Source organism: Micropterus dolomieu, linkage group LG07 (assembly GCF_021292245.1).
Source record: "Micropterus dolomieu isolate WLL.071019.BEF.003 ecotype Adirondacks linkage group LG07, ASM2129224v1, whole genome shotgun sequence".
NCBI lineage: Eukaryota > Metazoa > Chordata > Actinopteri > Centrarchiformes > Centrarchidae > Micropterus > Micropterus dolomieu.
The window spans coordinates 18158929-18171320 of NC_060156.1; the positions used below are offsets into that span (position 1 = coordinate 18158929).

The 12392-nt window shown below is 38.1% G+C and overlaps 1 protein-coding gene across 1 annotated transcript; it reads left to right on the forward strand.

Annotated features, from left to right (window-relative positions):
• Positions 1-44: 44 nt before the first annotated feature.
• Positions 45-1626, forward strand: LOC123973405 (tripartite motif-containing 13-like). Its single transcript, XM_046053391.1, has one exon. It carries the CDS (start codon positions 54-56, stop codon positions 1269-1271), a length of 1218 nt encoding a protein of 405 aa, XP_045909347.1. The 5' UTR covers positions 45-53; the 3' UTR covers positions 1272-1626.
• The last annotated feature ends 10766 nt before the right edge of the window (positions 1627-12392 follow it).

Below are 12392 nucleotides of genomic sequence, written 5' to 3' on the forward strand. Positions count from 1 at the left end.
TTTTTTTGTTGTTGTTGTTTTTTTTAATTAAGCATCGATTTGACGCCTGGATAATGTCTTTACAGGACACCATGGAGCAGCTAGAGGAGGAACTTACTTGCCCAATCTGCTGCGGTCTCTTCGAGGACCCGCGGGTTTTGCTGTGCTCACACAGCTTTTGCAAGAAATGCTTGGAGGGACTCTTGGAAGGGAACCGAGGTCCAGCTTTCAGAACACCTTTCAAATGTCCCACATGCCGCAAAGAGACCCCTCACAACGGCGCAAACAGTCTGCAGATCAACTATTCTCTACGCGGAATAGTGGAGAAGTACAGCAAAATAAGGGTTATGCCTAAGATGTCTGTTTGTAAACAACACTGCGGCCAACCTCTAAACATATTTTGCGCCACAGACTTAAAACTCATTTGTGGGTTTTGCGCTACAATAGATGACCACAAAGGGCATAAATTCTGCTCCTTGGAGGAGGCATATGAACGAGAGAAGGAGGCGTTTGAAGAGCTGCTTCGCGGGGTGGAGAACTGGCAGAGCGCAGATATCCTGTCCTGCCTGGAGACACTACAAGCCAGTAAGAAAAGGGCGCTTCAGTCGGTGACCAAGGATGCAGAAAAGGTAACCGACTATTTCGACAAACTCACCAGTTCCATTGAATGCAAAAAGAACGAGATCCTCTCCGATTTCGAAACACTGAAGCTAGTGGTGATGCAAGCATACGACCCGGAGATCACAAAGCTGAGCGCAGCGATGGAGGAGCAGAGACGGGCGCTCAGCATCGCCGAGACTTTCAGGAGCGTCTCCGACCCCCTGTGCTTTCTGCAGCAGATGCAGGAGTTTCGGGAGAAGTTTAAAGTCCTTAAGGAGACCCCACTGCCTTCTCGGAAAGACATGGACGTCGGTCCCCTTGTGCGCAATTTCGATGTTAAAAAGTGGGACTCACTGCGGCTCAGAGAAGTGGACAAGATCTCAGTCCCCCACGAGAGTGGCTCCTACCGAGCAGGGGGCTCACGGATGGCAGCGCCCAGATGGATCACCTTATTTATGAGTTTGTTACTGGCAACACTGCTCCTGCTGCTGCCGCCGCACAACCTTGCAGCCTACGTGCCCTCGCAGATTGAACCATTTCTCCCTACAGTGTCCTCGCACCTTACCCACACCGGTGTGTACCTGCGGGAAATGACTGACATGTGCACAAGTTTAATGGTTGCAGGTCAGGAATGTGTCATGAACTTAATTTACTCTGCTGTCAGTTTTATTGGCAGTTGTAAATTGTTTTAATTACTAGCCTGTGGCATCTTTGACATGCACACACAGCTACAAATTGTTATCCAAGTAGTGACCTGTGAGGGACATTAAAGTAGCGGCAGATATGTACCTGAATATTTGTGAATTCTTGTTTACTGTTATTTTTTTTGTATATATATATATATATATATATATATATATATATATAGCCAAAACTAAAACCTCAATGAAGCTATAGAATCAACGCTACATTTACATCAGATGGACGCTGAATCATATTTCTTACCTCGAATGTGCAATCTGTTTTCTCTTTTTTTATTACGATATGACAAATTTACACTTGTCTGAGATGATCTTGATTGGCTAAATAAAACAGAAATGTAATTCACTTTCATGTTTGTTTTTATTTAGTGTGACAGGCCAAATTAGCCAACTATTTAGGGACTAAGTAAGTGAGAAATAAAATTAATATATAGTGAAATCTCTGGCCTAGTCCCCGCAGAACGCGTCTGCACCACAGTGATGCTGCAACCTCTTCAAGGTTACAAACGTTGCATAACAGGGCCCGTGTGAAATATTTACCAGGCTGCAGAGACAGTGCAAGAGGAGGAGGGGGAAAAAAACACACTTTGCTGTGAATGTTGTTTTATGAAACCTTAAAAAAAAATAACTGCTGCATTTCCCCTATCAGTGGTGATTTAACTCAGGAAAGGGTACATGACTGTCACGCGTGCTGGACAGTCACTTTATTTCGACACAAGATTTATTTGCGGAGGTTCATGTGACTCATTCGTTTCATGAGTTGTCCGGTCTATGAAGTCAAACATCTGCAGACTGTTAACTTAAAGTACACTGTAGGCCTATTTTCTGCTATGCATCTGAATTACTAGAAAACTGACTTGTAAGCCTAAAATCAGTTGTGTGTGCAAATTGAAGTTATTAACAAGATTTTTGGCTTATCACCAATAATGGTCTTTATTAAAATAGATCAGAGGACAAACATTGAATTGTGCATTGATAATGTGTCCTTATTATTCTCCTGAACAGAGATACATTTTGAAAAATAAAATAAAATCATAAAATCACAGCACAATGTGAATCTGTGATGTCAGCACTGACCATAATTCAGGACGTACGTCATGGCACGCATGTACATATATATATATATATAGCCTTCTGTTGCCAGGCAAATATAGGATGGAAATAAATGTACCACTCTACATGAATATTTTAATTGTCACGGCACGCAAATTTAAATATAGCCTGAAAAACATTAACTCAATCCAAATTAAGAAAAAGTAGTGTGAATAACTGTGTATAACTGACTTTTCTGAAGAATCACCATATCAAAAGTGGGCCTATGGTGACTGTTAATAAAAATAAGCTTTATGTCACCATCTCTTCAATGAATCAAGATGGCTAAATATCCAGATAATTAGTGAATAGCCTATTTAGTGTTTCCAGTGTCTAATCACGTCACTTGATAGGTCCCGCACTCTTGCACACTTTTACACTGTGGGTCAGAGTGTGTGATGGATGGTGATGAAAGCGAAGAGTTGTTTTATCATTCCTGTGATTCAAGCTTCTTTTTCCTTCTTATTTCTTATCATTAGAATACATTTACACTAAAGTCCATTTTCTTTTTTTCTGTGGAATGTGGTTGCAAACTTAAGTTCAAGCGCAAACTACGGATACCTTACTGCAGAATTATATAGGTTATTATAACAAACACGGTCGATACAAAAGCAGGTAAATATGTAAAAGTCACAACAGCAAAAAATGAAGCTCAACAGGCGTGAAGACAAAATGTGGAATTTCAGGTACATCTCTATAAAGAGAGTTTCTACGTTTTGTTTACAATATAATACGCAAACTATTTGACAAAGCTTTAAAATTAAATTACTACACTTAGAAAAGTGTACAATAATGTAATAATTTACACACAGTCCATCTTGCAGCAATGGAATTATAAAATAATGCATATTATTTTCAGGATTATTTTTTTAAAAACGATGAAGGCCTGAATGTTATCAAATTTATTTTTGATGTTAACATTTCTCCATTTGGAAAAAATGCAAGCCTTGGTGCTTAGGGGAAAAATTATTCTAAAATGCGCCCAAATCTTACCATTTTCTTGCCAATATAATTTTCCGTAAATTTCACCTTTATCCAGTGCTATAAATCCAGTTAATCTACCGGTGAAAACAAATGGGAGATTTCTGAATTATCATTAAAAAGGCCTACAAGGCCAAAAGGAAGAGCAGTGTTCTTCCACTAACAAGTGCAACCACTTGCTATCTAATTGAGTCACATGAAGTCTGTGGTCTAAAATCTTTATGAAAGCCAGATATTTACCAACGGATGCCACATCTTCCCAAAGGCTTGTAAAACATGTATTTAGTAATTTTTATTAGGAAAGTCTGATTTGGGATTATCGTCACCGGGCGTCCTGGTACAGCAGAGATGCCCGCAATACGCTCCCGTCAGAAACCACTTAAAATGGAGGTTGTTAGCCATGTTACAGACACCGTATCATTCATTACAACGTTGCAGAATAGAGTGACCACCAGAATATATCATAGGTTTGTACGAATAAAGCAGTCATAATACACAATAGCCTAAAAGACTGGGTCGTAAGCGAGTAAATAGGGCAAAATACCAGCTTAAGATGAACAGAAATCGGTTTTACAAAATATCTTGACTTTTATCAACTGAATGCATTTCGACATGTCAAAAAAAGCCGAGTATATAGTCCACAGTATAGTGATTGTAATATTTTTTTAATCCGCAGCACATCTGTGTGTCGCCGATCAGGCTGAACAGGACGGAAATCCCGGTGGCGCTGCAAGGCCATGCAGGCCGTGATGTGTGCGATTTCGTCTTTGTGTATGGCCGTATCATTTAAAGCCATGTCATTGATTTTCAATGTCAACAAAACACTTTTAGTACAACTTGAATCAAAGGCCCATATACTATATGGACAGCATAATGTTGCAGCAAGTTTAGCATGTCACGTTCAAAACACATTACAGACAAAAGCCAATTAAATTTTTTATTTCTCCAGGTGCAGACATAACAGTGAAATGTAAAAAAATATAGTGTATACACATTTTCAGTATTAAATCAAGGTAGTGTTGGAGGTGAACTCAAGATCTGTGTAAACAATGTACCTGTAAGCAGCACTCACTGTGAGTCACTGTTTGGCACCACCAGGGTGGTTGGAGTACACTTAATGGTTGGTTGCGCTGATTGTGTGTGGTCAGCTTTGCTTCAGCAGCACGATCAATATTGGAGGCTTCAGCTAGTCTTAACTCCAATATTTACGTGCTGCTACAGTAAGGCAACCAGCAAATGAGAAAGGCAAATCCAACTAACTTTTGATCATCAGATAAACAACTGTCAATGTGGCATTACTTTAGACAGTGAAGAAAAGGGCAACAGGTTCAATCAAGAACTGCTAGGTACTTCCAGGTTGTGTATTCAGGCTTTAGTGCGGCAGCACAGTATGGCCTGCATCTCAGTGTAACCCACAAACCATTCCGTGCTGCTACAGCATCACCAGAACTAGTCATGGTCCCTCTGCTTCTGACTCTTGTCATCTTCTATGTTGTTTGTCTGTTCTTCATCCTTCAGGTTTCTAGTCCAAACCACATGTTCACAGATGGGTACAGACTTATTAACTATTATTTATCTACCTAAAAGGCGTTCAGATGATCATCAGCATCTTTTGCAGATGTAAGTCTTCTTTCCACTCCTGAAAGCAGGCAAGAAGATTCACCACCTGAAACACACAAGGCAATGCAGTTTAATGTAACAGTTCAGCCTGTGAACATTGCAGTTAGATAAAGTGCACCATATGGCCAAAAGTATATGGACACAGTGATACTAAACTCGTATATTATTGTTTAACATCTCATTTGAAAATCATGAGGGAATTACTCTGTTGCTTTAACAGCCTCCAATCTTATGGGAAAACCTTCCACACGATTTTTGAAACCTGAGATTTGCACCATTTTTGCCACAATGTGAGGTTGGCTGATACAACCCAGCTCAGTGTCAGCTTCCAATTCATCCCAAAGCAGTTGGATGGGGTTGAGGTCAGGGCTCTCTGCAGGCCAGTAAAGTTCTTCCACTCCAAACTCAGAAAAACATTTCTTTATGGATCTTGCTCAATGCACAGGGGCCCTGTCATGTTGAAACATGAAAGGGCCTTCCCCAAACTGTTGTCACAACACTGGAAGCTCACTATTGTCTAAAACATCATTGTATGCTTAACATTAGGATTCCTCTTAATTGGAACCAAGCAGCATAGAGAAACAGTTGGCCACATAGTGTACTCAAGTAATTTCAGACTCATTTTCTAATCGTTGAACATAACGATAGCATTTTAGTAGAAATAGCAGGCAAGTCTGTTTTTGCCACAATAAAAGCTGAACTGCACAATTAGGAAAGACAGCATTTGCCAAATTGACATTGTTGAGTCAAATGGTTTAGTAGCATAGCTAAACGTTCCAAATTTTACAACAGTATTGTTTTTAAAAATCCACTTAGGTTTGTGTGAGCTAAGCATTCAGAAAGCAGGGGGAGGGTTGACAGGGAGAAAACTAGCAGTCTGTACTTTGCATGACTCAGATTAAATATCACATTTTCTGAGTCACCGTATCACTCAAAATACAGTGGCATTTTCATGCCCAGTAACATACATTAGTGCTATTGACAGGCGCTCCATAGACACTAAGTGTAAAGTGAGCATTTTTGTCTGAGCTACAAAGACGGTTGCTTGTCAGAGTGTGCAGTATCTCATTCAGTAGTTGAGCACTCTTAGGTTACAAAGATAATTAAATATGAGGCAAAAATCATATAGATAAAAATTAAAAAAGGTTGGCTTGCGAAAAAACCGTTTGACCGTGGAGAAACATTTTTTAAAAATGCAGTAACCCTTTTAATGAAGGATGAGGAATCATTGAAGTACCATAAAAAGTATCTCTTCTAGTTATAACAAAAATGTATAGATTTTGTAAATAAGGTGTTTTAGGCTATCCTGGTAAACATCAACATATTTGAAACTAAAAAAAATTCTGTTTTTCTGTTCTCCTGTAAGAGATTGGGTCCAACGAATATGTTGCCACTAGAGGTCTCAATGGACCTGTAATTATGACCTTGGTCTGAAATGGACTCGGTAGCATGAACCTATTAAGGTCTGACATGCTTCCCTTCCAAAAAGACACTGAGAGACAAGATGTAAAGTCCTTCTCTTTCACACACAAACTCCAGTGCAGCTCAGGGATGATAACTGTTAAAATATGTTTGAGAAAGGTAACAATCAACAATTTGTGGGATTTTATTCTTCTGTCCAGGTTACCTTTTTGTCATGTGGTTATGAAGCTGCAAGCAGGGATAATTTAAAAAAGATCCTTAAGATTTGAGGATCACCTCCACAAATGTATTGCTTTCAACAGTTATCCTGTCAGACAATTAAACCCAGAAGGTAACACACAAAATATATATACATGCGCATTTGATTGTTTCTTGTATTTAAAAAGTTGCTTTTTGGAATCTAACTTTTAAACCCTGGATGTCAGTGTCACATAAACACCAAGTGTTCAAAACAACTGACTAAAAAAAGAGCTACACATTATTCACTGTGACACTGTCAATCTAAAACCTTTGATATGCTTTAGAAATATAGTAGGCAGTTACATAAACTGTGTAATTAAAAATTCAATTGCAAACTAAAACAAAATTTTTTTTTATTATACTTAATGCCTAAAATTTTCATTAACTTCACATCCAGTGCCATAATTATCTACTTGCATCATTGCAAAGGCTTCATCTTACAAGTGTATTTTATTAGTAACATTTTACAGGATTTGACTCATCTTTCTAGCTCAAGGCACAATTCATGTACTTCTCTATGATGGACATTAATGACTACAGCTGAAATGTGTTGGGCATGCAAAGGTAGAGAACACAGGTGCAACAATGTTGCTCGCAGTCAGACACACCTGACAGTGGCAGGAGGGTGGGAAGACAGTGAGAACCAGTGACCATTACTTGTTTTATAGCATGTATGACATTATTCCTCAACATAAAAAAAATATATATCTTCCAACCATAGCATAAAAACTTGTTACAGTATGAAAATCAAGCACTTCCTCATAAAATTGGTTACATGTATTACAATTTGTATTATTATTATTTCTAATTATTTTAAAAAATATATTAAGGATTTAGTTTAGATTTTACATTGCACAAGATTTCAAAAAGTCAACAAATTATACTTGAGGCATTTGATACGAGACACCACATTATACTGCGGTTAATTTACAATTTCTCATCACGTGTGTATAATTGTCAGATTTGTGGGGGAAGAAAAAATCTCCATGTATTAATCCTGTGCTAATAGGGTCCAAATCTCCTGTGAGGGTCCACATCAATTATTAGTTTGTTACATAAAATGCCACATATTGCTGGTAAGTTTTACATGTGTGAATCTTCTGTTTTAACAGTTCAGTCAAAATAAATGTGAAGACATGGATGGGCTCTGGAAAGCTTCAGGTAGAAAGGGGTGTTTCTCATAATTTCTAACATTTGTAGAATTAATGAAAAATCTAATTTAAAAAAAAAAAGGGGGGGGGGGGAATCAATTGACTAATCAATAAAAAAATGTAAGCTACAATTACAGACTACAGCTAAGGCAGTTGATGACCAGCTGACACCCCACTCCATCCAACACTTTACACATGTGGGAGCACATACTATATATCTACGCAATCCCAAAGCATGGGAAACACAATGTACACTAACATGGATTCACATACAGAAAATTTGCCCAATCATTTTCTTATCTTCTGTCATGTGTAAATGCCATTTTTACCTCATTTACTCAGAAGCATAGACAGTATTGTATGAATTAAACTTAAGCAGATGTCATGAAACAACTTTTTTTTTTTTTTTTTAACACTGTCCATTCTAATAAATTACTTAACAAAAATGCACAAAGGAACTAACCAGGTAAGCTGCCTATTTTCCTTTTAAGCTGATCATTTCTTTACAAGTCCAGGTGGAATTGTTCACATCAATGACTCGAATGTCTCCCCATTTTTCTCCCTCTCCTTTAAGGAAGCATGCCCAGACATGTCACCTTCACTGCTCTGCCTTATTAACCCATTCCTGCGGCATTTGCTCTCCACACAATGGCCTCAAAGAGTCACCTGACCCCGAGGTTGAAGGTCAAGTAACCTCCTACACCCAATCGGGTACTGGGACATGGACATGACAACCCATCACCTCCACAGAAGTGGTCTGGGCCGGCCTCTTCTGGTGATACACCGTCTTCTGCCTGTACAAGCACAAACTAAAAGGAGATCTAGAAGGACCTCCTAAGCTTAGGGGGGGGGGACCTGAATGGCAGTCACATTTATCCACATGAAAAGATCTATGCAAATTTGAGATTCTTATTGTGTTTATAAGCTTTCTATCTGTAGCCATTGGGACATGGAAGGAAACTACTCCAACTTAAATATCTGCAGACACAACCACCAAGCCCAAAAGCACTTACGCTTTAAAAATATTACTGATTAATACTAATTTCAGAATATATTTTGCCATCAATCCAGAATGCAATAAACTTCTTTTCGCTGGCATGCAAGCAACATATATCCCTACACAATTACAAATCCATCACTTGAAAAATTTAAGCCAGATAAACATGAGGCAAGCCAAATCATTTTTTGTGCTGCTTTGTAGCAAGACAATACACACACACACACACACACACAAAATGTTCACTATGCCACAACTTTAAAAGGTGTCATAAAATGTTTTATCAGCTACTGGGTCAGCATGTACACAGCATGAGATCTCTACAGTAGTGAAAGCAAATTCAAAATAAATGAATCCATAATTAAAAAAAAACATCCAATTGTGATAACATAATCAATAACAAAAAATAAATAAATATTACCTCTTACCAAAAATATTTTGAGATGGTGTAAGTCTACAAGCAATCTAGGAGGTGGTGAATAGCATTATTGTTAATTGCAAACCAGGGATCCTACCTATAAAGAAGTGCTCTGTTCCATTCAAACACCACTACTGTAATGGTATGTGTTAATCCTAGAAAAACCTGTTACACCCAGCAAAACATGTCCAGCATAGCACGGGCAGAGTGACTGGGATTCCCTGGAAGCTACAACCATATCTTGTCAAATGAATTGCAGAAAACTCCAGAAGCATGTGAAAACACATACCTGATCGACAACCAAATAAACCTATTTCAACAGTAGCAGATATGTGAGAGTGACCAGAGACCTCCTTGCACTCCGCAGGTATACAACACCCCCTCTATTTACTGTCAGGTGTGTGTGTGTGTCCAATTCTTCTCTCACACACACACACACACACACACACACACACACACACACACACACCCCCCTTCAGGAACACAATATCTATACTAATGAGTAAAATTATTTGATGGAAATTAAGTTTTGATTTTATTAAATAATACATTAAAAGTATGATGTAACCAATGTCTAAAAGGTGAAAGCACAACAATCATCTAACATGTACTTTACAATGTTTAATATGACTCATTGTGCTGATTTGGCTAAGTGAGAGCAGCTCTCACAACAGGACAGTGCATGTCTTAAAAGGTTGAATAATAGTTAGACATTTTAACCACTTCCAATAAAAGTGTGGACCACATTAAAAGATCTCCCCATGACTAACAGCAGTGTTTGTCATCTAAACACACAAGTGTGGTGAAATATTCAATCTGAACACACAACTGCTATACATGCCTCTACTCTATAAACAATGCATTTTAACTCCGTATTACACATTTCTCTACAATATCATTTCTGATCTCTTCAGTTATTTACTACTTCATTTGAACTTGAAATATCTCAAGCTTCCTCCTACTGACGTATAAGACACTGCAGCAATAAACAGGATGCACAAAAACAGTACACTGTGGTGCAATTTCAAAAGTACAACCTGAAGACTTGATTTACACTTGACCAATGGCATAAAACTCTTTTTTTTTTTTTTTAAATGAATGGCTACAACCACCTAAACAAAGTAAGTTTTGATTACTATCACAACCTTTAACATGACTACCACAACTCCTAATTACAGTGAATCACTACTTACAGAACCATTAGTATGGCTGAAATTAGGATCCTGGTAAGTGTGTATGTAGTGTACATGCACACATAAGCAAGAGGAGCAAAAGAGGAAGCAAAGCTTTCTAAGTGTGAGAGTTGAATGGCACACCCATATACTCATCTACTAATTACACAACACAGACAATACTTGTTTTTTTGTACATATTCCAGCTCAAATGCCTAGGTTGAATTCTGATATGAACATTACTGTAAAAATGAGCACATTGTGATTATCACAACCAAATTCCTTCCCACTAAAATAATGAGGCCTTATAAGGACTTTTGTTGTTCTTGTTACATTGTTGACTTGTTGAGTTTACATGTTTACACAGAATTAACAAATAGTTATATAAAAGTGTATCATGGTTTTTGTGCATGTTACAACTCATATCAAAATTAATCACATGTAAATACAGGCATTAATAATTGATGATTTCACCATTTTCATTTCTAGACTTGACCTACCTTACTATGGCTGTGGGCAGTGGATGAGGTGTTACCTGCTTACCAAATAAGAGCTACTACTAAAAAAAAAAAAATACACAAACCAGCCACCAATATTTTAGGATCATTATAAATCTTTCCAATCTAACTGCTTACAAGTTTATAATGTGGGCTAATCTAACACCCTCAGGTGAAAAAAAGGCTCGTGCAGCAGAAAAACATTTGTGTGTAGTCAGAAGAGGTACACTCTTGCTATGTCTGATCTTACAGCCAGTGCTGTTGCAGGTTATCATATTACTACATAAAATTGAATTATCAAGCAGAGAATTCACCAGCCCTGTAACAGCTGACACATTCTTTCTAAACATGCTGTCCAAGTACACAAGGACTTCTGTCACTACACAAAACAAGAAAACGGGAATCTGCAACTTCTTGAGTGCAGCCGCAGAGGCTGACACCTTGATTCCACCGGGCACGGCTGTATGACGTCAAGTCTGTGATACGGTTTTGTCCTGTCCTCTAAACAGCTTCATAACCCACCAGGAGCGTATCAGAAGCAGAGTGTTCTGCCTGTCCAATTTTGTTGACTTACTCAAACAATGTTGATTTGGTCATTTCCCTCCAGTAAGTAGGCTTTGTAGTTAAATTAGTTATTTTGGTGTCTGTTTTAATTGTGTTTATTGTTAATATACGATCAAGATTCTGCACAGGGTATTTTATTTTAAAAATTGACCAGATGCTCTATACCGCTCCCGTTTCGAACTTCCTGCCTGGCACAATCTGCTCCGTGCAATGTGACGTGGCTTACATAAGAAAAAAAAGAAGCTAAGCGCGAATTTTTAAGCAGAGCACAAAACTGCCTCTGGGATGCTTCTTATATGCGCAGTGGCACGCCGTGGAATCACAAGCATGGCCTAGAATGGTTGCGATCAGCTCCGATGCCATGCATGGTGGAAATCAACCTGTGAGGGTCAGATTTTCATAAACGATCATTTATTCTTTTAAACATTATTTTACACTGCAATGGACCACCTTTAATATCTATAAATGTTCACAACAGATGATCTTTCTTTAGCAGGCAGCAAATTTGCACTGACCTTTTTAAACTGAAAATGTGTTGAAGTATACACCTTAACGGCAGTTAGGCACATAACTGACAATTATTTGAAAATGTTAATGTCACCTCTATAAACATTTTTTAATTAACATGTTCACCATTTTAGTGAAACAGGTGCAAAGCCCTAAGCACTACAGTGATGCAAAAATCTAAACCAATGCAAAACACATGCTTGAGAAAAAGGGTGCAAGGACCTGGCACCCTCATATGCTGCACTGCTGCCATTATGTTATCAGCCTTCACTTTATGGATAAACAAATCATGCAAAATACACACTCCTTTTCACAAAAGATCACATCTAAACTTATGGCTTACCTAGGTTGACCACTATTAACTGAACTAAACTATTTCATAACTTTATATTATTAGTTTGAGAGAGAACTGACTGACACACACAAGACCATTTGACAAGCTATATTAAAT